Source organism: Trachurus japonicus, chromosome 9 (genome assembly GCF_045865225.1).
Source record: "Trachurus japonicus isolate A0001 chromosome 9, Traja_1.0".
Taxonomy (NCBI): Eukaryota; Metazoa; Chordata; class Actinopteri; order Carangiformes; family Carangidae; genus Trachurus; species Trachurus japonicus.
The window spans coordinates 38,087,610-38,115,298 of NC_140915.1; the positions used below are offsets into that span (position 1 = coordinate 38,087,610).

Sequence of the window (27,689 nt, forward strand, 5' to 3'; positions counted from 1 at the left end):
AGTAACCAGCACACGATGCACCGATGACTGCGTGCTCAGTCATCTGAAAGCTCTGGTAGCCGGTGCAGCAGTGAACACTGATCACGGCACTGACACTGTGTGAGGGACCTGAGACATTCAACCAGAGGAGGGCAGTGTAACAATGCGTTTCAAATCAGTGGGAAAGGGATTCTGAAAAGTCTTTTCTGCTAGCTTAGTGTCATTCAACAACAACAACAGTAAAAAAAGGTGGATTACAAGTTACAACCAATTTCAACATAAAAATGGACTGGTCAGAGCAACTGAAAAAACACATGCTTTTTTGTGCTGTGTAACAGGCACACACCAGGATTTAATAATAAACAACATTTCTACTAAATATGATCAAACTATAAAACAGGCCAAAATATACCACCAACATATTTTCTGTTTGAAAATGGACTTAAATTGCCCTCACATTCATCAACAGACCAAACTATATACCTATAGTGTTATTATCCTGTTGTGTCAAGTCAAAAAGACGTGTGTTTTCAGCATAGACTGTAAAAAGAATGGACGTAGCGTCCGTGACGTCACCCATTGGTTTTGGGGAGTCGTTTTTGTGACTCAAATATGGCGGCCTGAACAGCGCCATGTTGGATTGGCCGGCCGAGAACCCGCCCACTGGCCTCGAAGCAGCTGTCCACGGAGCTGCTCGGACCTGTCACTCAACGTTTCCGCGCCCTGATTGGCCAGAGTTTTAACCTAATAACAGTAAAACTGTAGAGTTAAAAAAAAATCCACCCCCCTCAGAGTGTGTGCGGGGGTAGAAACTATCGATTGAGACGAAAAAACGTTCTGACACCAGGCTTTTAACATGTTTACTGAGGATGTAAAGTCGGCGATTTTAACACGGGGGTCTATGGGGAATGCTCCCTTCTGACACCAGCCCCCAGAGGAATCCGAGGGGATTGCAGTTTTTTGAACGCGGAAGTGAGCTTCACTTCTCAGACCGACAACTGCCCCCTTGGTTTTCAGTGACAATGATGTCAGTCCACTTGGGGGCAACACAAGTTCAATCCTGGACTAATGGCTCTGCCTGTTTTGACGGTCATCGCAACCTTAAGAATTCAGATTTAGGCTGCTTGGTTTTACATGGAAATGTAATTCTGATCACGTATTAGATATTTATGTATTTAAAAAAAAGAAAATAAATCCCTCCAACCTGGCATGTCTCCAATTTTAGTTAAATCCATCTGCTCCAAACACCACTCAGCAGGGTCGAGGCATCTGTGAGCCAATAGAAAAAAGGTGACAATTAGTGACTTCTTGCAGACTTTATACCTTTTATTCCATGACGTCTCAGCATGTAGAAAAAAAGCCCTCTAACCTCCTCATTTAAAATTACCCAATCAGATGACAAGATCCTTGTCAAGATGATTTAAATGTCTCAAATAGTAGGTCCACGCTTAAGATAATCAAATGCATTGTGTTGATTACAAGCTGCAACTGTGGAGGATTATTCATGAGTGTGATTGCCTGCTTGTTTGCAGGATGCCTGTCTTGCATTCTAAGGGTTACACATTTGTCCATCACCGCTGCATCCACCTAGTCTATGATTGAATCGTTTTAGTACGTGAACATTGATTAACAAAGGGTACTAATAAATAACTGACGTTCCTTCACGTCTCAAGTCATCATTAACACCCTGGTGAAAACATTCAGCACCTGGAACAGGTTTGTAAGAAAGGTAAGCAGTCTCAGTTCCTGGCTACTCCAAACATAACAATACACAATAAATCATCTGTTGTTTTTTGGCAATTCTTGCATTTATGCAGGTAACTACAGAGACAGGAAAGTCAGGGAGAGAGGGCGAGACCATGACTTGTAGGCCATAGATTGGACTAAAATCCGAGCGAGACTATGCCTTCACAGGAAGCACTCCAGCAAGTCACTGTTAACGGAAAGAGGAATTTTGCCTGCCCATAAAACCCTGTTCAACATTTGACATTTGACAACATCAAAAAGTTTTCCCTGACTTCTTGGGTACACCACACAGTAGCTACTGTAAGTGTGAAACTTCTACATTCACTGTTTTTAAAGGTTATGATGACTCAGTCAATTTCATTTATATATAGAATAATTCAAAGCCTAATTTTCCTTCCAATTACATTTGATTTCAGTTCTTTTCCCTTCTGTGCAATGTAATAAAAGGCAAAGCTGTGTTATCTGGATTTAGATGGAACCAAAGTAATGTCCACAATTTTATGAATGAGCACACTGGGTGCCTAGTTCTTTCTCTTTGACTGAAAGGATCATAAGACAAGTTAAATACGGTTACCGAAGTCTGATCGGGTGCTACTTGGATGATGAACTGGTATGCAGGCATTACACAATGCTGCAACACCAGACTGGTCATATCTCCGTCCTCTGTCACTGGCTCTGGGGGAATAGTGAATCCATCCTCCATACGCTCATCTGACATGTTGAGCAGCTGTAAGAAATGCGTCAAAATGTTACCTTCTCCTACCAGAGGTTTAAAAAGTCAAAGATGGTCAAGGAGGTTTTTTTTTTAAATACATCAATTATCCATATCAAGAATGCTCCAAACTCTTTAAAATCTAAAGCACCTGTTTTTTCAAATTCAGTTAATAAGCCACAACAAATTAAAGTTGTGTAGTTAAAGAGGAACTATGCAGGATTTCCACCTCAGCTGTGCTACATTTTTACCTTAATTAAACAGCTTTGGAGTAATTCTCATGGTCAAATAAGTAAGGGATAATGTATAGTTTGGAGGTTGTTATGGAGAAATAAACCCTGACAGGTTGTATGGAACATAAATACCTGAAGGGGTTTAAAAAAAAATATGGACCTCTTTATTCAAAAAATAAAATAAAACTGAATTAAAATATGGATCCTTTCAAAAATGTACAAAAGAAAAAGTTCAGTATAACCACAGCAGTAAACTGAAGAACTCAATTAGTTAGAAAAGTTACTTTATGTAAACGCTCTGCTTTGACACAACATTTTCTTAACCTGTAACCTTCACATTCTTGTATTGCAGCACAGAGCAACTGTTTGACTCTCACAGAGCTCTTTGACAGAAAAATATTAAATAAAATACACCAGTTTCTGTTCTTCCAAAGGACCGCACGGCTCCACTTTTATGCCAGTACTTGCACCTGTTCTCTAAAACTGTAATTTCAAAGTCGCATGAATCATTTTTGCAACACTATGCTATTGATGCTTTTCAAGGGGATAACATCAGGCTCGACTGTTGGGCAGCGCTAATAGTCCATCGTTTACCCTTGAACCATTCTTTTATACTTCTTGATGCAATAAATGCCATGGCACTATTTCCTTTGATACATTCAATGTGTACAGCTTCTTTCATCTTTTACTGCAGGTAGTATGTTTCTGAAAAGGGGAGGAAAAGCCAGCAAGCTCACGATCCCTTTGACGAATTTCTATTGCAGGACAGGCGTCCTGCAATAAAAATTTGTCAAAGGTGCTGGCTTTTCAGTCTGCTGCTGTAGCCGTGCACCTCCTTAACTCTTTGACTGCCAGCCATTCTCACAGCAGCTTCCTCCAGCTTGCCAGGCATTTTCCAGCTTTTTGACTGATTTTCATAGACCCACCATATATTATGTACTGTTACTACATACACATTCAACCCATCAAAGGAAAGATGAGGGTCTCTAGTTTCCAGCAAAAAAACCTGTTTGTTTCTATCTTGTTCCAGTCTTGTGAAATTGGCGGTTGAATATAGGTTAGTTTAGCCCAAAATGCCATTTTGGCACCAAAATCTTGAGAAAAAGAGGTTTTTGTGTCGGCTGTCATTTTCAGGTGAACCAGTACAATTGGCTCCTTTATATTTTGCTTTAGTGATGCCTCAACATCTGTACAGTTGTTCTCTTGTGAACAACAACAAAATCAACACTGACAAATGACTTTTGATGACAAAAGACAAGACATTTAGCTACTGACACACACGTCTGCAGCCTTTTTTCTTTCTTTTCTTTGAGTTACAACTTTTTCTTTCCTTTTTTTAGTGTGTGTGCGTGGTGCATGACGTGTGCGTGTGCATGTACGCGTGCGTGTGTCTGTACGTGCGCGTGCGTGTGTGTCTGTGTGTGTGCGTGTGTTCGGATCAGTTCGACAGGTTTTTGTAGCCGAAACACGGCGCTTTAGATCAGATCCAGCTTCCTCTGGTCAGCAGGCAGCGGTCTCACTCACTCTCTCTGTCTCACACACACACACACACACACACATCTACACACACACACACAGCCGACAGCTCTGGCTGACGTCACGTGCCCCCTGAACTCACAACCACAGACAGTCTCTGTACGCTCACAACAGACACTCCCACCACCTTTAGCTCTCCTCGTCACGTTCGCCGGCGCCGTCCACTCCTCATCCACACTAGATCGGGGATTTTCAAGCTTCTATCTGAGTGATTTCTCGCAAAATCTGGCGACTTTCCAAACGCTCTTGATGACTAACGACGAGCGATCAACGGGGTTGTTGTTACTAACGTTTGTGCTTTGTATCACGGAGCTGCACGGAGCTTCGACGAGCTGCCGAGCCGCCATGAGCCCCGCCGCCGCCCCCTAAGCTCTCACCGGCGGCCAGAGTGTCACGGAGCGGCGCCGCTGCAGTCAGACACCCGCTCCGCTCCGTGAGGGGGGAAAAACACGCTATATTTTTTTATATCTCTCAATCCAAATGTGTTTTTCTGCACTTTATTTTGATGATACAAGTCTGATCTTCACAGAGGAGTAGGCAAGACATTCAGCATGGCGTTGCCATTAAAAAAACGCTAAGACGAGTTATCTCGTCTTTGGCAGACTACGCTTGGATTCGCTAAGACGAGATAACTCGTCTTTGGCAGTGAAAGAGTTAAGTTTTATCCTTTTTTTGGGCGAGTGCTCGTTTCTCCCTCTTTTTTTTTTTTTTTTTACTGTGAAGCCTAACATTATAGACTGTTGAAAAAGGGACTTTAAGATCTTTGGCTATTGCCTTGCATCTCTTACACTATTTTGAAAAGAAGTTATAGACCTTTTCAATTTGTAAAGTGCCTTGAGAGTACTGTGAATGAGTCCCACTGTCCACTTGGGTCCAGATTTCACAGAACTGTTGCCTTGGGAACATCATTGCGTATGTACTGTATGCTATTATCTTCCATTTCCTCTTCTCCTTCAATCATTGGCACATAGTCTTCAACGTCCAGCTTCATCCTTGTCTGAGACACATCAGAACGCATGGACATTTACACTTCGAAAGAAATCTGTCTCTCAGACCACCCTGGCAAGTGGTTTAAAGGAACGTTTTACCAAATGTTTTGGTGCCCGTTTACACTTGTGTCCACTTGTGATCTGATCAAGATGCATTTTAATGACAGGGGTAAACAGGTTCCATGACCATTTACATTTAGATATGTAGTAATTCCAATGAATGTATGGCTGTTGATGACTTGCACACCTTTACATGAACTGAACTCTGTCAAATCACCTGTCATACCTGGACAATGGAAAAACACTTACATCATCCACTCTCCATAGGTCACTGCTGAAGCCCTCAATCTGACCACAAGTGATTGCATTCTTTAGGAAATCAGTCCTGTTGCCATCATGCTGAAAAACAGAAAATAACACTAATCAACCTTTCAAAATAAGTGACAGTGTCCTTGGGGAGCAACAAAGGGCACTTACTATTTGGTGAGCGTCGTGATGACTCAAGTACTCACACTGTCACTGTCCTGCAAAACTGCAAGGAGCAAACGAATGTATTCCGTCGCAGCTTTAAGCGTGTCCACTTTACTGGGCTTCCGGTCAGGTCTCATAAGAGGCACGATGCGCTTCAAGCGGGAGAACATAGTATTCAAGTTCCTGATCTGTGAACAAGAGTCTTTATATCAATAGTTGCACAACTCTTTTCCATTCATTAAATTTAGGTTTAATTTTGTTCCACACGATAGTCTGCTTTCTCCTGCTTTATTCCAACCTGCAATTTAAGAAAAGCTTGGATGTAAAAAAGGGGTTTCCAAGGATAACCAGAGCCTTTAAAAACACTTTACTTTTTATGGCCACAGATGAATCAGGTTCACAAAGTTAGTTGACTGAAATGTGATTTTGCTCTCAATGGTTGTTGGTCCTAAAGTTGCAAAGACTAAAACTAACTGGACAGTTTGGAAAATGTTCAAGGCCTCTGCATCATTGTGTTATGCTCCTGGTGTTTGTTTAGCAGTCAGTGTGCTTCATGTTGTGTGTGACATAGGTCATGGTCTTGTCACAGAATTGACTACATTTTTACTGGGCCTTGTCTCAATGGAGCTAAACTTTTTTCCCCCCTCAAGACCAGTCAAGACCACAGTGTCATCTTTTTTTCTTTTGTATTTTTTTTAACCCCAAATGTCTCTGTCACTCACTCACTTTGGTTTATGTAATGTGATTCAACAAGTTTAAAAAGAAATGAAATTGTTCTACAAGAGTAGGCCTATTGCTTGTAGGCTACGCATCTGAAATACTTGGTTGCACCAGTGTCAGAGACTTCAGCAGGTTCTGTGCTTTGTTCTTCTGTTCAATCCAAACTTTGTTTTACGGTATTAGCGCCAAAAACATCCACTAGGGGTCACCTTTTCCTCTTAATTTGACCATAACTTTCACTGTATTGCAGCAAATGGCATGATTTTTGCTGACAAACCTTATTTTTACATACAATTTGAAAATATGATTTTGAAATTTTCAAAAGGTCAATATTACACTGTCGGCAAATTTACTACCCTTCAGCGGTATTGGTGGCTGTTTTCATCCACTAACTTTGACTGCTGTAAAAATATATCAGATAAATATTTTTTTCAAATTTTTTGCATAAATCTGTTAATCAACTTCAGTCTTGATCAAAACTACAATTTTTTTTTTTAAAAATTCAAAATTTTAACCCTTTGCATGCCAATTGAAAAAACAAAGTCACTGATATGGGAAAAAATACACACAAATGAGCTATTTTCAATATAAAAAACGTGATTGGACAAAGAAATTTTTTTTCATGCTATCACAGTCTTGGATATGTCAAAGATTAGTAACATAATTGGTTTTGATGCATATTTAGTTTTTGTGCAGCAACAGATTTTCAAAAAAAACTTCCTTTTGCGGTATTGGTGGCTGTTTTCAGCCACTAACTTTGACTGCTGTAAAAATATATCAGATAAATATTTTTTGCATAAATCTCTTAATCAACTTCAGTCTTGATCAAAACTACTAAAAAAATTTTTTTAATTCAAAATTGTAACCCTTTGAATGTCAATTGAAAAAACAAAGTCAAAATGTGCTATTTTCAATATAAAAAGTGCTTGGACAAAGAAAATTTTTTCATGCTATCACAGTCTTGGACATGTCTTAGATTAGTAACATCAATGACTTTTATGCATATTTAGTTTTCGTGCAGCAACAGATTTTCTAAAAAAAAAATCCTTAGTGGCTGTTTTTGCCCCATTGACTCCCATTATAAACACATGTTTTGAATGCAGAGACATCAGATTCAGATTCAGCTTTATTTGTCCTTTACAAGGAAACTTGTTTTCACCCCCGTACGCCACACACAACCTCAAGATACATAAATACATACATTACATTACCCACCCATACACATTAAACAGGAACACACATTTAGCGACGCAATCTATTTAGTTCTGTTATAGCAGAGGGGACGAAGCTTCGGCTGAACTTGACCCTCTTCCAGGTCAGGGACCTGTACCGGCGGCCAGATGGAAGCAGCACAAAGTACGGGTTTAGGGGGTGACTGGGGTCCTGGGTGATGGTGAGTGCTCTGCGTGTTATGGCTATGGTGTTGAGGTCAGAGAGGATGGGGGTGGGGAGGCCAATGATTTTGGCAGCTCTGTGAGGGATTTGTGTCAGTCTTTTTGTGTTGGGGGATGACAACATGTTGAAGAAACAGGAGGAGCAGTAGAGGAGGATGGGCTGAATTATGCTCTTGTACAGTAACATAGGAGAGAGAGCTCTCAGTTTCCTGATGGCAGAGAGTCTTTGTTGGCTGCGTTTATGGATGTGTGATTCAAAGATGAGTTTATTGTCTATAATGAGTCCCAGGTATCTGAAAGTATCTACCACCTCTACGGCTTCTCCGTTGATGCTGATGGGGTTGTGGGTGGGGAAGGGGGTTGACTTGCTTGTGCTGGGGGAGGTGATGACCAGTTCTTTGGTTTTGGACACATTGAGGTGCAGATGGTTGTCAGAGCACCACTGTGTGAGGTGAGAAATGGAGTGACACTATATATAAATATAATTTTTACAGTCAGGGTGATCAACCCTGTTCAGAAGGGATCAAATTAGGTAATTTTACTGTTGATCACCTGGTTCACCCATTTACCCATTACATAGGCCTGTTGTATTACTAGCCTAGTTTCTGTATCTGTATAATAGTGTTTATGAGCATATTTGTGTGTGTGTGTGCGTGCAAGGGCGTAGAATTGGGTAGGGACGCTAGGGACACGTCCCTACCAATATTCAGCCGCTGTGTCCGCTGTCCGTAGTGTTTAGTCAAATGATTATGGCAGAAAAAGGGTTAACAGTCTGTCTCTGCTATAAGTCCCGCCTCTAACCTAAATATCGATCTCCGATTGGCTCTGCCGTTTCTCGCTAACATACATGTGATTGGCTGTCCCCGCTGTCACTCCGTCTGCTTGTAAAAGTTACCTGCTCGTTGGTCGGACGGACAGGAGGTCACGGTGCTTCAATCTGCAACCGCCAATGTTGTCAACATGTTCATCATGTTCGGCATCTGTTCTGCCTGGGTCACGTCAGCTAGACGGATTTTAACATCAGTGGTGTCATTTACATGAACATTTGTGTTTGTGTCTGTCTGTTTGTCTGTTTGCATGCATGCGTGCGTGCGTGTGCGCTCTGGCTGTGGGTCTGTGCTTGGTAATAAGGATGTCAAAGAAAAGGAAAATGGACATATAGTCCAGGCAATTTAGCTCATTTTGGACCCAAAAATAGAACTAATTGTCACAGAAGGTTTTTCACCATACATAATTTCTATGAGGTGTCTAGAACAACATACTAAAAGTCCTAAGAAATCCTAGTTGGGGAAATATGTTTAATTTGCATCATTATTTACTGTATAAAGTCTATGGTGCCGACAACAATACACCCCAATGGGGCTATTTTTTTCCTTTACTCCTATCACAATGAAACCTTACATGATGAAAGTATCCATGAAATGTAACATTTTTTGTATTACAAGTTTCTTTGAAAATGAATTTGAATATGCAAATGAGCCTTACACTAATCAAATATGCCCCAAATACACCCGAATAGGCTTCTTTTTTTCCTTTACTCCTACCACAATGAAACTTTACACAATGAAAGTAGACATTAAAAGTAACATTTTTTGTATTACAAGTTTCTTGGAAAATGAATTTGAATATGCAAATGAGCAATACACTAATGGAATATGCCCAAAATACTTATGGTCAAGAAGCCATAAAACCACAAGCAGCAAAAACAGGGGCCAAATAACTTCTTAGTCCCGCTCATATGTTGTTGAACATAACAGCATATTTAATATAACATCACACACAGTCGTTGAAACAACTTTGATGAATTCTGACTTTCTTCTAAAGTGTTCTCTGCAAACTGGGAGGAAAGTCGTTAGGTAAGGCTTGTTCGCTAATAAAAAAAAAGAATTTAGAAAGCAACTGGAGACAAGACTGTACAATTAATTCTTAAGGTCAATATAGGTCTTTTAAGTGTGGCAAGTGACATGTGTGTATGCATAAGTCAAGTGTGGCAAGTGACAGCACTCAGTGCTTAGGTGAACTTATTGAATGTACATGAATGTGTTAGTTATTTGGCCCCTGTTGCTGCTTGTGGCTTTATGGCTTCTTGACCATAAGTCAATTAGTGTTGAGCTCATTTACATATTTAAAATTAATTTTCCAAGAAACTTGAAATACAGAAATGTTACTTTTCATGTATACTTTTATTGTGTGAAGTGTGATTGTGGTAGGAGTAAAGGAAGAAAATAAGCCTATTCGGGTGTATTTTGGGCATATTCCATTAGTGTATTGCTCATTTGCATATTCAAATTCATTTTCAAAGAAACTTGTAATACAAAAAATGTTACATTTCATGGATACTTTCATTGTGTAAAGTTTCATTGTGATAGGAGTAAAGGGAAAAAATAGTCCCATTGGGGTGTATTGTTGTCGGCACCATAGACTTTATACAGTAAATAATGATGCAAATTAAACATATTTCCCCAACTAGGATTTCTTAGGACTTTTAGTATGTTGTTCTAGACACCTCATAGAAATTACGTATGGTGAAAAACCTTCTGTGACAATTAGTCTGTCGTAAAACGCTATTTTGCCTGGACTAATAAGAGACTTCTTTATAAGTCAAAGTGTAAGTTAGGCTTCTTCAAGTGTGTATAACTGTAGAGCCTCAACAATAGGCTACAGATAATGAATAAAAGCCAGTATTTAATGGCAAACAGATACACTTTTTTAAAAGTTATTTTTACTTTTTACTAGCTTATTATTTCCATGTATCCTCCTTTGTGTAAAAGGGAGCAACTGCTTAAAAAACAAAAATAAAGAACATTGGTGGGGAAAATAGGCCTACAAAAAACCCTCAGATGCTCATGTAATTTTATACATCCATATTTTGGGGGAATAAATTACACATAAGTGTGTGAAAGTAAAAGCCTTTTTTCCTAATGCAATAACTGTACCATCAAGCTCTATCCCTCATGTACCTATCTGTTCATATGTCATGCATCAACATATTTTGTCAGGTGACAGACAGTAGAGAGGCTGGAGGAGATGAAAAAGGATGGAGAGGAGGTAGAGGAGGAGAGGCTAGAACAGATGAAGGAGGAGAGGCAGGAAGAGGTAGAGAAGGAGAAGCTGGATGAGGTAGAGAAGGAGGAGATGGAGGAGAGGCTGGAAATTCACAGGTGAGGTTAAATAATGATGGATGTGTTAGTCATGATGATGCACAGTTGACTTAAGCCAGAGCAACTGAGAATTCTTCTAAGTTGCCTTCTTGTCTTTCATTAGTTGCTCATTAGTTACCCCTACATGACATGAAATTATGATTGCAAATGCAAAAAACATCAACTTTAAGGAGCGATGCCTCGGAGCACTTTTGTGTCCCCACCAATGTCAAAATCAAACCTACTCCCTTGTGTGCGTGTGTGTGTGTGTGTGTGTGTGTGTAGTTCTGAGTGCCAAGGCTCCTCTTCTCAAGATCAAAAGGCCACCTGGCCAGCAGGCGCATAATCACACTTACACTTTGTTTTTGTTTACTGTATGTAGACTCTTTGTAGTTCTGAGAGCCGGGGTGCATGTTTTGATTTTTTGGCTATATCAAGGTCGGTGCACAAAGGTCACACACCTAATTGAACATACACTTCTGAGGTCAGTCCTGCAGTTACATACCCTCTATTTTAACCCTGTGCTCTCCACCCAACACACACACACAAATATGCTCATAAACACTATTATACAGATACAGAAACTAGGCTAGTAATACAACAGGCCTATGTAATGGGTAAATGGGTGAACCAGGTGATCAACAGTAAAATTACCTAATTTGATCCCTTCTGAACAGGGTTGATCACCCTGACTGTAAAAATTATATTTATATATGGTGTCATGTCTCTGCATTCAAAACATGTGTTTATAATGGGAGTCAATGGGGCAAAAACAGCCACTAAGGATTTTTTTTTAGAAAATCTGTTGCTGCACGAAAACTAAATATGCATGAAAAAATTTTTCTTTGTCCAATCACTTTTTATATTGAAAATAGCACATTTTGTGTGTATTTTTTCCCATATCAGTGACTTTGTTTTTTCAATTGGCATTCAAAGGGTTAAAATTTTGAATTTTAAAAAATGTTTTAGTAGTTTTGATCAAGACTGAAGTTGATTAACAGATGTATGCAAAAAAAATGACCAACAAACTCTCTTGTAAACTTCACAGCCAAACAGGTGGACCAGCTAGCTACAGGCTCGATGCTACCTGCCAGCTAAGCTAAGCTAAGCTAAGCTAAGCTAAGTTAAACTAAACTAATGGCGTTTACCTCGACACAAGCTCGTAGCTAACACATGACCAAAGCGTCAAAAGCGTTAAACACTCATTACTTTTGCTTTCTTCATGATAATTTCCGGTCAGTACTCACTCTCAGTCGCTCTTTGGCGTTCACCATCTCTCTTTTTTTCACTGTTTCGGTGAAGTCCTCGGCTACAAAGTACAAGCCGTCTTTGGCTCGCTTGAACTTCTCTATGTTGCTGTACACCGGGAGGACAGACTCGCCTGTGAGACGCCTCAAAATATCGCCCATCAGCTCCTCCGCGGGCACCTCCATTTTAACCAGTAACATAACACACCACACTGAACCGCGCCTCTCACCTATATGTGTGTATGTGTATGTGTATGTGTATGTGTATGTGCCAGTGCCAGGGCCCCTCTCTCTCTGTTGGTGATGGTAGGAGGGCTGCGCGAGGCTGGAGGACCACACACCTGTGTTCAGTGTTTAATCAGGACCCGGTCTGGGTCGGTCTGCAGCAGCTGGATGTCCAAAAGGTGAGCAGACAGACAGCACAATAGCAAACTAACTCAACACTTGTTTAAAGAATCATGAAGTTTGGAAACCCACAAAAACCTAAAACATCAAGCATTCTGAATAAAAATGTAATAAAAATAAATAAATAGCCTATAGGCCTATGGTTAATTAGCCCTTTTGCAGATTCAGGTTGGTTCTTGTGCTGTGCCTGAAGCAGGAAAGGAGTGGTGACTGCAGACTTTGTGCATAAACTAGTGCTGGCCAGTTGTGTTTTATTTCTTTATTCTTTTATTGATTTAGTAGCCTAAAACATTTCTACATAAACACACACAAAAATACAGGGAACTTTAAGTCTGAATTTCTCCGTATCAATACAGTAAAAATGTTTAGGTCAGTAAGTAGCCTTAGTCAAGATAGTCTTGAGGTCAAAACTGTAAGTCATTGTAAGAAATTAGAAATTTACATTAAATAACTGATATGAAATAGAGGGAGCATTAAAATATCATACAAAGAGGTGTGTCTCATAAAACAACTACATCTGCATATGAGCCAATAGGTCACATGACCTGGAAGATATTGAGCTAAAACGCTAATTTAAATTATGAAATGTATCAAAAATGTATATAAAAAATATATGAGGAGTGGTCAAATGCAATAAAAAGTTTATAATTTGTTGATGGTCTCTAAATGATAGCGTGGTAGTTAGGTGTCAAAGATTGAACCGACGGTGAACAAACAGCCAACACTGGTTGGAACAGAAGAAGTCGCCACACTGATCCAGAGCGAGTGTCCATTGAATATCCAACCTAAAACTATTTTTACCGCAGTTTGATATCATTATTTGATCATACAGGCATCAGAAGTTCCTATCATACAGGAACTTCTGATGCCTAGGCCTACACTTTTGTCAAACTGCTTTATCAAAAGCGATGTTTTGCCAAGGTCACGTGCAAAAATAGTGCTACAATGAGATATAACGTGCAAATGTTAAGGCCCTTTGAAAATGAAGGGCACAAGGATGGACAAAGCAGGAATGGAGCTGCAGAGAAGACAGGAAAAAAAAAAAGTTAAGATTTTACAAAAAGTGGTTCATTTTCTTCTGCTTATTTTGACCTTCGTTTATTCTGGGAAATGAATGAGCTATCTTTTAAAAAAAAGTTTGAGCCTTTTATTTACAGTTTTTCTCAGTCCCTTTGGTACGGTATATTTCTCAGATCAGAATTGAAATTCTCAAAACTACTTGTTCAATCACATTATTGTGTCATTTGTGCACATCAAAAATGCTTTGTTAGATCCATGCAAATGATTATGTACAATTCTCTGCTGTTTCCTACATTATCAATTGCTTATGTCATGTTGATCAAAATGTATTATAATGGGTCTCTGTTGAATAATCTCACCCCCCACAACATTTAGGCATTAGTTCATCACATAAGTCTTTACGTGCAAAATGGTTGAACAAGTTGCAGTAATATGTCAAGCATATTTCTATACATTTCCATTAGACTTTTTTTTTTTTCAAAATCTTTCCTGAATTAGTAAATTGCTGCCCAGAGCAGAGGCTGAATAAGACACTCTATGATTCTTTCCACGCTGCATTGCAAGAGAAGATATTCATTCTGATGTGGATGAGAATCTGTGGCCCAACAGACAGGAACGCCAGGAGGTGTAGGAAGACTGCACTGTAATTCCTACAGCACTGCATGTACAGTTTTCCCTAAGGAGATTGTCCTGTGCTCACATTTCTACTTTTTTTCTTTGTGCTTTGCAGTCTTTTCCTTTCTGTATCGCAATGACATGGTCTGTCAACAAATTACAGTACATATTTTCTTACATCATGTCTTGTCATTCTGATGGTACTGACATTTTCATTTCACAGATATTTACTTTTCAGAAATGAACTAGGGATTTTGAGCAAGAGACTGGCTTTTGCAGGTAATCCAGGGTGTTTTTGGTATATTTTTGAGGCTTTTTCACCTTTATTGGAAAGCACAGTGGAGAGAGAGAGACAGGAAATTGGGAGGCAGAGAGGGAGGAATGACATACAGGAAAGGGCAGCTTGATGCGGGATTTGAACCGGGGTCATTGATTATTCGTATGAATTGTTTTGAGAAATGCACTTACTGTTTTGCAAATGTCGTGGATGATTCGAGAAATGTACCAAGGCGACTAACAAAAACTGTAAAAAGGTTGGATCTTGAATGTTCAGGCCATTTCACTTTTTTTTTTTTTTAAATGCAGGAGCAAGAAAACAAATTCTCTCGTCCACCTCAACAGCCTGGTTGAGGTAAGACATATGTCTCTTGCAAACTATTGCTTTTTAAAAGGAAATAGGTAAAGTAACAGGGCTCCAGACTGTGACCAAGTGATTAAGGATTTTTTGTGCAACCACCAGCGTGTGTGTTTTTACTACTATGATAAAGATTCTTATTCATCCACCCATTGCCTATACCAGTGGTTCCCAACCAGGGGGGGTCGCGAAGCCCTCTTGATTTTAAGGGGTATAATAATTTTAATGTAATTAAAATGTTAAATAAATGAGTAGGCTAAGCATTTAATTCACATGTGACAAAATCAACTAAATTCAAGGGCCACATTAAACATTTATTCATGTATTTAAATAGATAAACAAATAAATTATAGGCCTATATCAATAGATGATTGAATATCAACAGTTTTAAAACATTAAATACATAATATACAGCAGGGCAATATCAGTCACAATGAATTTTAAAAACAGCATGGAACAATGAGAAAAAAACTGTGTAAAATTACAACATATTCTTCAGAACTTGTACTTTTAAAAACACAATTATGTTTTTAAAAGTAAAGTTCTAAAGAAATATGTTGTAATCATACACAGGTTCTCCCGATTGTTTGTTCCATGCTGTTATTAAATTACTGAAATATAATAAAGTATTTCATGTAAAAGAAGTTATGATGTTCCTTATTTTATTTTATTTTACATTGGGGGGGGGTCACCAAAGTTTTCAATGGTAAAAATATGGGTCCCTTAAGAAAAAGGTTGGGAACCACTGGCCTATACCACTGGTTTTCAAAGTGGGGGGCCACCAGGGGGTGCTAAGGGGTCCTCAGCAAATTGGAGGGAAGATGAGAACAAATGCAAGTAACAAAATAAAATTGAATTATTATATTTTGAGCGTTATTATAAAATATTATATTTAATCATATAACATATAGGCCTATTAAACCCTTTCTTGCCATGCTCATCTTTCTAATTGCCTGCCAGTCTAAATATAATTCACAACGTCATAAACTGTTAGAGTTGACCTGGCGGTTTGCGCCTGATATCAAGCCTCAAATTTGGTGGGTTTGCAAAGCCAGAAGCTAATGCTATTCAGGGGGACTGGCATGGAGTCATTGGAGTGCTGGAACCAATCCCAGGTGACACAGGGTGAGGGTGTATGTGAGAGACAGAGAGAGAGAGAGAAGGGGAATGAGAAGAAAAAAGGAGAAGATGATTGGTTGACTGACAGTAATACACCTGTTGGACGGCAGCAACCCTAACAGCTACAAGAACAAGAAAGATAGGTCATCTACACTTGAGAGTAGTGACTTGCGAAACAAACCCTTTCACCTGCTGGACCAGGGAGCCCCTCTACAGCAATAAACTGCCAAACTGATGTGCACTGCCTCCTGAGCCACAGTCATTCAATAAGCTGAACAAACTAACAAAGACTGAAGGGAGGACCAACATCAATAAGCACAAAGGGGAGCAGAAAGCAAGACACAGGTTAAACATATCAGGGCAGATCACAAAGAGCGGTGGTGCAATGCTGATAGATAGATAGATAGATAGATAGATAGATAGATAGATAGATAGATAGATAGATAGATAGATAGATAGATAGATAGATAGATAGATAGATAGATAGATAGATTAATACTTCATTCATCCCTAAAGGGAAATTCACATTAGTCAGGCAGCTAAAAATGACACAAAACATGAACACAAAAACATGTTAAGAAGTATTGTATAACACAATTGCAGCAGGAACATGACCTTATGAAGAAGGCCTTTATGTCAGCCTCACACAGATACACGGTATAGCCGATGGATGGCAGGAAAGTAATTACAGAAGTGAGAAATACCCAAGGGCAGGAAGCCAGACAACAGACAAAGATACAGGGAAAATCATTTCTGAATAAAAGAGGAACAGGAACAGTCAGAACAGACTGTCTAGCTACGTTTGAAGTCAGGACCAGTTTAAAGCAGAAGTAAGCAATATTTTTGTGTTAATATAAGTCTTAAATGTTCTATCTTCTGACAGCAATCACTTCTATAGAGTGTTTGGTCTGAAACACGGGTCTGTCAGTCACTCTGCTCTGCTCTGAGCCCAGGAGAAAACTTTCCTTGTATCCTACAACCTTTATCCAATGAGGAGAGAGAACGGCATAAAGGGGCAGTCCTCTCTGTGTGTGCAGCCAAGGGATGCGCCTGAATGTGGTGACGTAGGGACGAGGACCAATAGATTCATGACGAGGGCGGGGGCTGATAACTCCATCGGCTGACAAGAAGTTATGGTGTGTTCAAGGCAACTCGTAACTCGTGTTTTTCCGACCTGTGAAGTCGTACCAGTTCGATCTGGTACGAGTTCACGGGTCGGAAGTTACGAGTGGCCGTTATAGTGACTTTCACAGGTAAAACAGGTCAGAGAAACACGAGTGGGTTGCCTGGAACGCTACAAAGTCGTAAGTCGTGACTTGAAGCTGTAACGGTTTCAAAAGCCTGCCTGGAACGCAGCATTAGCCAAAACGACCGGATCGCTTACTTCTGCTTTAAGCTACACTTCAGTGCAACTGCTTCATATAGTAATACTCAACCAACAATGTCTCAGTCCAAGACAACATAACACTGTTTCTATCTGTGCTCATGCTCATTATATTTAAAATATAAGGTTAGTGACAAAAAACGTTATCCTTGATTCAAGTGGATGCATTCATAATTTTGCTTATTTTGAACAATTATCGGTGTTGTCAAATAACATGGTCATTTTGATTGATTCATTACGAATACAGAAGTAATATGTAAAAGAACACAACTTAATGGCACTCTACGATGCCTGTTGTTACCACAGCGGATGTGGACAAATGCTCTCACTTGGCTCTTTGGGAACAATGAAACTTTCGATTCGTAGTGAAAAGCTAATTCAGACTACACTACACTACACTTATGTACAATTAGACTTTCCACAGTCTCTGATAAGGGAAATTCAGGGCCTGTGAACTTTATGGGGCTGAGATACCACAGAAGAAAAGGATGCCATGTGTAGTGATTAAATAACTGTTCAGCTCTAATGACTGTCAGTGATGTGATGGAACCCAATGTCAAGTGGTCAACTGGTATTTTTTCATAAAAATCTGACTAGAGAGGAAAATAAATCTGGACTCAAATGTGGAATAATTAATCTAATGAAACAGGGCAAATTTTACGTAATTTGTCATAATATGTGCAATAGTGTGCATTCAAATATAAATACAGAATTCAGAAGAAAGTAGATATTTTTTTATGAGAACACTTAAATCCAGTGTAGGTGGATCAATGGTGATTACACCATTTGACATTTTCAGGGTATTTAGTCTAACATTTGTTAAAGAAAAACTGCAGTTCACTTTTCAGCATTAAACATGTTTTTGACTGTGGCTTATTTTGTTTCTACAGTCAGAACTCTATAGCACAGGGTTTAGCAGCACTTTCAAACGTTGTAACCTCTTGGACATTACTCTTTACTCATGAATTGTAAAATACAGCAGCAACTAATGGTTGTATAGTGTTAAAGACTTTACACAAGTGACGACCTTCTGATTTAAAGAGGAACTATGCAAGACCTTTATTAGGTTTAAATTATTAATTTATTAAACAGCTTCAGAGTAACTGCAATGGTTAAAACGACGCATAACCCACAACCATAATCGTTTGTTTATGACAGTTAAGACTATATATTGTTACATATGATCCACTGCTCCACAGATTGCCTTCTAGTTGGGTTTGTTGAAAACAAATGTACATGTCCAAGTGGACAAAAAAAGCAACCTGACACTCATTGTTCCCTTTTAAGAGTAGCCTATTCTAAATTGTGTGGCTTTGTTTTGTCACCTTAAATTTGTATTTACAAAGACCATTGAGAAACTCTTGTTAATCAAGTGGCATTTATTCCATAGCTTACCTGATTGTTCTGCTACCATTAGTTTCACACTCCATCCAGCCATTATGCTCAAAATCTCTGAATAGATACAATTTTGTGAATATGTAATATTTTTAGGATGCTGAAGTCATATTTCAAGAGGTTCAGTCAGGTTGAAAGGTGTGTGATTGTTCGGTGAAAGATTTCCTCTCATTGCCACAGGTAGATTTCTACATTATGCATTTCTATCTATAGATCTATCTATATGGTAATGGTAAATGGACTTGCACTTATATAGCGCTTTTCTAGTCACTCGGACCACTCAAAGCGCTTTACACTGTACTAATGGTCGCATTCGCCCTTTCACACACATTCATACAGGGCAGGTGTGGGTTCAGTGTCTTGCCCAAGGACACTTTGACAAACTGCTGTTACTAATTTCTGCTACATGAAATGGATCATATGCGTGCGTGCATGCATGCACAATCAATCTGCAGCAATTTCCAGGGTTATATGCAGCATTTAATGTGAATTTACTCCGATATAATTGATGTCACACTCTAATTTTATTTGCATATCTGTTTATCATTTTTGCTTTCCTCAATACAATCACAGTTAATTCTTAAAATTACATGAGTGAGTTTTTTTTTTAATAAAAAAAGCTTTCACACATTTTAAGCAGGTCTCACTTTATTAAAGCTGTACTCACAAATCCAAAAAATGTGCAGGTTCCACATACCTGCAAAATGCGCCATAATTCATATCATACAGTAAAAACAACTAAAATTATAAAATGTTTGTATTAAATGCCAAACACTTTCCCCATTGTCATAAGTTAAACCTTGATCTAAATCTGAAGCTTTTCTGTCTTCTAAAGGTTACGCATGGATTTCCAATGTGTTGCAAAGTGAGATCTGCTGTTCAATTATTTGGTGACAATGATGAAGAGTGGTGAAGAGTGGTGTTGGTCCTGATGAAGGTCGATAGACCGAAAGGTTGACCCAATAAACAGAGCTTTGATGTGAGTGCAGGAGCAAGTCGGGATTTTGCAGTATCTCTAAAATCTTGAGGCTTTTACACAGGCGAATCACTGATATTAGAAATGCATTAGCCTAGCTGTGTTGAGAATTTCATTAAAGGGATAGTTCACCCTAGAATGATATTTCGCTCATTATCTACTCACCCTCATGTTGACTAAGGGCTGGAAGAAGTTTCAGATTCCTCCGTGGCTTCTCTGAGTTACAGGGGGTCTTAGCGTAGCAGTGCATGTCCATATAACGGTTGCAAAGGGACACCGGAGCTCTTCGTAAAAAAACACACACAAAAAAAACATCCAAATACCTCCATGATGCTCGTATGTAATGTCCGTCTTGTGCTGAAGCCCCAAATTGCGTAATTGTCCCGAAAAAAATTAAATAAGTCTATATTTTAAGCTTGTTTGTAGCGGAAGCTTCTCAAAGCTCCTCTTCCTGGTCCGCCCAAATCTCGCGTGATTCGCAGTAACCGCACTGACGCATGCTGACGCCGGCGCAAATCACGCGAGATTTGGACGGACCAGGAAGATGAGCTTCGAGAAGCTTCCGCTACAAACAAGCTTAAAATATAGACTTATTTAATTTTTTTCGGGACAATTACGCAATTTGGGGCTTCAGCACAAGACGGACATTACATACGAGCATCATGGAGGTATTTGGATGTTTTTTTTGTGTGTGTTTTTTTACGAAGAGCTCTGGTGTCCCTTTGCAACCGTGGCATTGAAATGCACTGCTACGCTAAGACCCCCTGTAACTCAGAGAAGGGACGGTGGACTCTGAAACTTCTTCCAGCCCTTAGTCAACATGAGGGTGAGTAGATAATGAGCGAAATATCATTCTAGGGTGAACTATCCCTTTAAGAGTTGTGAGAGTGGGAGTGATATTTCTGGTGTGAGAATTGCATTGAAATGATAAAACCTGGAACACATGAGGTGAAATCATTACTTTCATGAAATGGAGGACCACGTGTGAATATTAGTTAAAGGGGAACTATGCAAGTCTGGTCATTTTTCCTCTTTTTTGCCAACCCTCCTGTGATGCATTTCTTTTCAGCGAAGCCGGCGAGAAAGTGATCCACGGAGCGGTGGGTAATGTTATATACTGTATCAGATATGGGTTACGTGTATATTTGTGTAGTCTTATCTGTCATAAACAAGAGATTATGGTTATGGGGTGCGTTTGTGTCACGGTGCGGCCGAGAGCTGGGACGGAGGCTCTGATCTTGCAAGGTTGGTTTTTTAGCCAAGAGACGCAGCCTCCATTAGTTATTATTTTACCATCACAATTACTCCAAAGATGTTTAATTAAGGTAAAAATGAAGCATGGTTAAAGTAAAAAAAAAAATTTTGCATAGTTCCTCTGTAGGGGAGAGTGGGGTAAGATGAGCCAGTGGGTAAGTTGACCCACCCCTTGTTTCTAGGAAACTATAGGAAAAAATTAGCATGTGACCAAATATTTGGGAGGCAGGCATCATTTCATGGAGTCTGTGAAGTGGTTTAACATTTATGACCAAAAAATCATTTTTCACTCTCGAGAGTGAATTTTGTCGATCATAAGTTTCATGAGAATTGTGTTTAGACCAAAAGAGATGATTGCAAATTTGTTTTATACATGGGTTGTGGTATCTATGAGCTACAACATGAGGTCGTAAACTTAGCATGAAACTGCACCATTTTAGCTGTGAGAGCAATAAACTCAAGCTAAGGTAGCTGTGGGGTAAGTTGATCCATTTGGCCAGGGGTAAGTTGAGCCACATATACACTTATGTATTTTGGCTGTATATGTCCAAATGATTAAATCAAGATTCTGTATGTTTGTGATTACAGTAAGTATGTTCCTATAAACAGGAAAAGTTGTTTATAGTGAGGCCAAACTTTACTTTCAAAGAAAAATCTCTGGGATTCTTCCCAAAATGCCACGTAATTGCAAAACTCCCCAAATCTCAGTGAGTTGGTGGCTCAGCAGGAAGTCCCTGCAGTTTGTGTTCACCTGTAACCTGGACAGATGAAATATTGAGTAAAGGGGGAGGTAGGAGATGGATGGAAGGAAAGAAGGGGGGGTTGATCAATTTACCCCACTCCTATGGTCAACTTACTCCATTCATGGGGTAAGTTGAGTCACAAGACCACTTTTTTTGAACATGCTGTATTTTAAAAACAGTTATATTTACACTCATTCTGTTAATTTGTAGGGATGCAAAACATCCAGAAATATATGCAGATGTGTTAACTTAGTTAGCAACAAAACTATAATTGTCTTGATGTAGTGATCCTGAATACAAAAAGTGGCTCAACTTACCCCACTCTCCCCTACAATAGCTGTACTTATAATAGATGGCTAAATAAATAGGTGAGTAAGTAAATCAATACAAACGTAGCCTATAAAAGATATACAAAAGATGAGTCTGTTACATAGACTGTATATAAAAGAGGTCTGTTGAGGCTTTTGCTGGGAGGTTTTTGTTTGTTCAGTCCCCTGCACATCCTGAAAACAGGAGCCGACGCCACGCGCTCCCTGCAGCCAATCAGCGCTGTGTGTTGGCGGTGACGTCACCAGACGTCTAAGTTAAGGAAGCTGGAAGTTTCTCAACAGTACGACACGGTTATTTCTTTAGTCGACAGTCGTTACCAGCCTGTTATAGTTAACAAAAACCGAGCGGCTCGTGGAAATACCACAGCGTTTCCACTTGTCACCTCAGGAGGCCTTTTGTCTTTGTACATTTTGTTCGAGCCTGAAGCAGCAGGACGGGCAGGGCGTGAAGTCGTCACACATCAGTAACTAAAGATGTTAGCCTCAAGTCTTCTGGCTAATTACTGCTCCGAGCTCCACGATGACCAAGCGAATAAAGTGAGTACTGGTGTAAAACACTCGTTGGAGTTACTTTGAGTAACACTTTTCGTATCATTACGGTGTAATTGAATGCGCTGCCTCACTGTAACAGAGTGGAAGCAGCCTGGGTCAAGGTGACAGCGCGGCCACTAGCATAAGGAAAGAAACTTAATGATGTTCAACTGTGGCTCTGTCCAAACATCCGCCTCTGTGTGTCAGTGCGAGGCCACAAGGTCTGGGACGGGACGGCTCTCTGTTAAATGACTAAACATTGATTGTCATTACATGCGGTGTGTGAAGAAGTACGCCCCATGTGTTATTGAATTTCATTGTAAGTCAGTGTGTCTGTATGAGTAACCCACATGGGGGGGGGGGGGGGTAGTCCACTAACTGTGCACCCGATGCATGCAGACAAAGGGACGTGTGAATGGTTGGGTGAATGTTGTGTGGCTTGGAGTGGAAAGACTAGAGCTTTGAGTGGTTGATAAAACCATTAGTGCACTTATGCAGTTGAAGCCTGAGATTTCTCTCTAGAATAACAATATAATAAAGCCTTTTCATAGGTGAACCAAGACTATACATAGACAATAATGTATTGAACGTTGCATGAAAAGGCCACACAGTATGTGGCCATACAGTATGTGACCCGAACTTCTAACTGATAAGCTTGTGAAATGTGCTTTTAAGACGTACTGTGGGTTCAGGGGCTACTAAATGACTGTGTCAATGGCTTCATACTAATAAGTATTCGACCAAATCATTACTTGAGCAAGCATGAATCAGGATTTGTTAATGATATAGCCTAGATAAATGGAATATAGTCATAATCACTGTTATTTCTGTGGTTTGCAAAAGCTTTTTGTACCCAGAATTTTCAAAGAAATTGGTCTTTCCAATATAAAGCTCCATCTGACTGGAATAATCATCCTCATTTGAAGTCCATTACCTCCTTTCACTGCTTTGGGTCATTCTTTGGTTAGAACAACTTGTTTATGTTTTTAATTTGAGTATAATCCATGTAGGCTACAATATCCAGTTCTGTTTTGCATCTGTTTTAATTCATGATTTGTCTTTTGTTTTGTTTTGTTTTTCTGTTTTTTGTTATGTTTATAGTAATAATAATAATGCATTTTATTTATAACGGGCTTTTACAAGTGCTCAAAGACGCTTACATAAAAACACAGTTTAAAATACAATGCAGAAAAATATCACAGTTAAAATACAAGAATGTATGTATGTTTGTGTGCATGTGTTACTTGTGTACTTAGGACCCCCTTGAAAATGAGATGCTACATCTCAAGAGGCTATCCTTCAATAGATTCAATTCAAAAATTCAAAAGCCACAACAAACAAGTTCACATTAGACCATGTGGAACTTATGGAAATTAAAGTAAGCGGAATATTTGTGTTAATATAAGTCTTAAATAGTTGTATCTTCCGACAGCAATCACTTCTATAGAGTGTTTGGTCTGAAACACGGGTCTGTCAGTCACTCTGCTCTGCTCTGAGCCCAGGAGAAAACTTTCCTTGTATCCTACAACCTTTATCCAATGAGGAGAGAGAACGGCATAAAGGGGCAGTCCTCTCTGTGTGTGCAGCCAAGGGATGCACGTGAATGTGGTGACGTAGGGACGAGGACCAATAGATCCATGACGAGGGCGGGGGCTGCTAACTCCATCGGCTGACAAGAAGTTAGCCAAAACGACCGGATCGTTGGGGTGGTGCGTGGCGCAGTGGGTAGAGCGGCCACCCCATGTAGAGGCTACAGTCCTCGCCGCAGGCGTCCCCGGTTCGAATCCCGCGTCGGGCAGACCTTTCCTGCGTGTCATTCCCCCTCTCTCTGCCTCCCCATTTCCTGTCTATCTCTACTGTCATCACTATCAAATAAAGGCAAAAAAAGCCGAAAAATATATACTTTAAAAAAAAAAAAAAAAACGACCGGATCGCTTACTTCTGCTTTAAGGAGATGCACAAAAATGAGACATCTCAGTGAACATCTTGGAAAAACAAAAGGTCCAAATAAAAACTCCTTTCCTGCACTTTGAAGGGCTGGAAAAAATTATATTATAGCGAACAATGGAACTGTGTAATTTTTTTCACGTAAAACCTCTTTTAGGCCGTGAAAATAGGCCGTTTCTTTGGGTCCATTCACAACAATGTATGTTGTAAATCTCTGGGCAGGGCTATTATGGGCTGGCGTTGCTAACGGGAGGAGTGCAGAGAGTCTGCTACTGCAATTTAAGTACTTAGGGGCTATTTGTAGATCATACAACCCCACTTTAAAAAAATGCTACTATCCCTTTAAGTCTACCATGCACACTTTTAATGTATACAACTCTGCATCATTCTGAAGCATAGTGTTATTTATTTGTGTTATAAGTTACTTATCTGTAGTCACAGTATTGGCTGCAGTGAATGTGGATTGTCAGATGTACACACACTGCATGATAACTTTGGGGAATGTAGTGTGTGAAGCTATATTGGTCTGCTTGGTTATGAATGTGGATGCAGACGTATCCACTATGTGACTTGTAGATCAGAATTAACACTTCTTGTCACCAATCATCTGCAATTATTGGATTCATTCTCCAATTTGTCTGTGGCTGAGCGAAGCACCGCGTGTTGACTATTTTAATCCCACCTCCCACCTTGTTTACTTGCCAGTGTGTGACAGGCCACGTAAAAAACCAAACACCATGTTAGCTGTGTGGAAGAAAGTGTGCAAAACTAATATAGGCTGATCATGTAGGACATCTGTCATAAAGTGTATTCAGGGTCACTGTGCTGCAGAAATGTAGTAATTGCTTCCCCAGATCTTTGCCTTAATGGCTGGCATATTTACATTTGTTTAAATGTGTTTATTAATGTGCAATGTCCCTGATCCTTAAACCTTTAAATAATAAATACATCTCTGTCCTTGAGCTCTGCACATACTGTAGTTCCTTTCCCCTCATGGTTCAGTTTCTGCTCTGATATACATCGTCAGCTCTGACCCCATATGCAGATATCTACGTATAGGCATCCTCAACCAAGCCAAGCGTATAGACACTTCTTAAATATAATTAGTAGGAATGGGATACAGTGTTTCATTAACTGCTCCTTATAAAACCTTTGTCGTCATGGTTACTGGGAAGAAGAATGGGGCATTCTGGACACTATGATCTATAATTTTGTGTTAATATGAGGTCTCTGGCATGTACTCTCTAGTAGCATGTAATTAATTAATAAAATAAGAGAAGTAGACTACAGTAAGAAAATCCCTCCCCAACCTGAATATGGAAATTACTTTGTTTTTGTTAACCCCTCCTTTACATAGGGAGCAGGTTCTGTTCCACAGGACCTTCATGATGTTTCATCGTGTTTCTACAGTAGCCCAGAAAGGACAAACCAAACACCGGCCTTTTACATTTTCTCTTTACCTGTAAGTTCTCCTACATGAAAAGGAGGGACTGATTCCAACCTGCTACCTCTTCAGATTCATCTAAAGCAGAGAGGAAAGAGAGACAGCAGGAGACGTGCCCATGTTGTTTTTGAAATTTTACCGTTCTGCAGAGTGTTTTCTGTTATTTTCCTGGATAATGTGTTGGAGGTTTGTCCAGATTGCATATAGATGTCTTCAATTACAGATCTTGAATCACAGCTTTTCCTGTAGCACTTTTCATAAGTACTTTTTTTAAGAGCCCTGAGTTTGGTGTGACCAGGGAGTATAAGTGTAGTTGCATAAGCAGCGGAGGAAGCACTGACGATAAGAATGAGTCAAAAAAGGTGTGGTTGTGCATTCTGAAATCAGGAACAGGAGTAAAAGAGAGGAAGAAGTGATTTTCCCCACTAACCTCTATGTTAGAGGAAACACTGACTTCACTGACCTTAAAGTTGTGACATACACTTACTCACTGTGATGATTTCTTTAGGTGGACAAATACCTGCACCGCTTTCAGCTGCCAGATGAGACTTTGATGGATCTGTCAATACGATTTAGAAGAGAAATGGACAAAGGATTGTGCAGAGACACCAACCCAGCAGCTGCTGTCAAGATGCTACCAACATTTGTGCGCTCAACTCCTGATGGAACAGGTAATACCTCCTTTCCTGTGTGAAATTTGTGGAGGGAATGGGTACAGTGATGTCATTCCTATGAGACGGCTTATGTAGGTTCATCAATGGCTTTTTTTTATTCACAGGGACTTGGGTCTATATCACATTAAAGCTATCTGATGTCAAGGGTGTGAGGGCCAGGCTCAGAGAGGAAATCTAATCGAACTATTTGCCATGAAAAAGATCATTTGGGGCTTTGCCAGTGCAATATGCTTGAGAAAGTTTCAACCTCGCACAAAATAGGACTGGCTGGTCCTGTTCATACCTGTTATAACCCTCTGTCTTTATTAATTAGTCAGCTCTGACTAATGAAGTTCACACCTGGCATCTCCAAATGCAGGTCTAGAGACCACTTGTGATTTAATTTCATAGCTACGTGGCCAAAAATAGTGGCACCCCTCGCACTTCATTCAGATGATGACCACTTCTCTCAGAAAACTGTTGCAATTACAGCTATGCATTTATGTGCCAGAACAACACAAAAATCCTGAGGAATAAAGTAGAAGACTAAGTTAAGAAATTATCGATTTTGGGTGAAGTATCCCTTTAATCTTTATGTTGCGAGTTCATGTCTACCACACCGACAGTGGAGAAAGGCAATTAGACAAGAAATGAATTGTGTGGGGGTTTGAGAAACACAGTTCTGGAAAAGCGTCAACAGTCTCAAGGCTTCAAGTCCATCTCCAGAGATCTTGATGAGATCTTGGCGTGATACTGGGTTGTATGAGCCGGACTGGCCCGGCATATGTTAGAGACAGGCGTCTATATGGGAAAGGCTTTTTTTTATTATTAATTTCAAACAATTCTTATGCTCCTACAGATGTTCAGCTGAGGGGATAGGCTTACGCTGCTCAGCTGAGCGTCAGGAGCAAGTTGATAACCAGCTTCGTAGTACCGTGTTAACTCGGACCGGGGCTTGAGGTTTTGTTAAGCTGAAACATGAACACAAAGCCTGGCTATGTTGAGCCTCCTTCGCAGGCCGGAGGAGTCGGTGTTGTTGTTGTTTTTCCTCGGCCTTTATTTTGAAGGGAAAG

The 27,689-nt window shown here is 39.8% G+C and overlaps 2 protein-coding genes across 3 annotated transcripts in view; one reads left to right on the forward strand and one right to left on the reverse strand.

Annotated features, from left to right (window-relative positions):
• Nucleotides 1-1,060: 1,060 nt before the first annotated feature.
• figla (folliculogenesis specific bHLH transcription factor) lies at nucleotides 1,061-12,399 on the reverse strand. Of its 2 annotated transcripts, XM_085788237.1 has the most exons (6): nucleotides 12,168-12,399; nucleotides 5,708-5,854; nucleotides 5,505-5,594; nucleotides 2,300-2,452; nucleotides 1,184-1,248; nucleotides 1,061-1,079 (listed from the first exon to the last, which is right to left on the reverse strand). In XM_085788237.1, exons 1-5 carry the CDS (start codon nucleotides 12,366-12,368, stop codon nucleotides 1,231-1,233), a joined length of 609 nt encoding a protein of 202 aa, XP_085644363.1. In that variant the 5' UTR covers nucleotides 12,369-12,399; the 3' UTR covers nucleotides 1,061-1,079; nucleotides 1,184-1,230. The 2 variants fall into 2 exon arrangements, with proteins under 2 accessions (XP_085644363.1, XP_085644362.1); XM_085788236.1 differs by lacking the exon at nucleotides 1,061-1,079 and having other exon boundaries at nucleotides 1,114-1,248.
• A 9,899-nt stretch (nucleotides 12,400-22,298) lies between these two features.
• hk2 (hexokinase 2) overlaps nucleotides 22,299-27,689 on the forward strand; it is a 43,030-nt gene continuing 37,639 nt past the window's right edge. Inside the window, exons 1-2 of the mRNA XM_085787781.1 lie at nucleotides 22,299-22,578; nucleotides 26,472-26,634. Of these exons, the coding sequence (XP_085643907.1) occupies nucleotides 22,516-22,578; nucleotides 26,472-26,634 (226 nt within the window). The 5' untranslated portion in view covers nucleotides 22,299-22,515. The remainder of the gene's footprint in view (nucleotides 22,579-26,471; nucleotides 26,635-27,689) is intronic.

What these genes read in the sequence shown, in the direction of transcription:
- figla (XM_085788237.1), bottom strand. Translation starts at nt 12,368, where the DNA reads ATGTTACTGGTTAAAATGGAGGTGCCCGCGGAGGAGCTGATGGGCGAT. An exon ending in ACGCCAAAGAGCGACTGAGA is followed by an intron (nt 5,855 to 12,167) that starts GTGAGTACTGAC and finishes TCTTGTTCACAG; the next exon opens with ATCAGGAACTTGAATACTAT. An exon ending in ACCTATGGAGAGTGGATGAT is followed by an intron (nt 2,453 to 5,504) that starts GTAAGTGTTTTT and finishes CATTTCTTACAG; the next exon opens with CTGCTCAACATGTCAGATGA.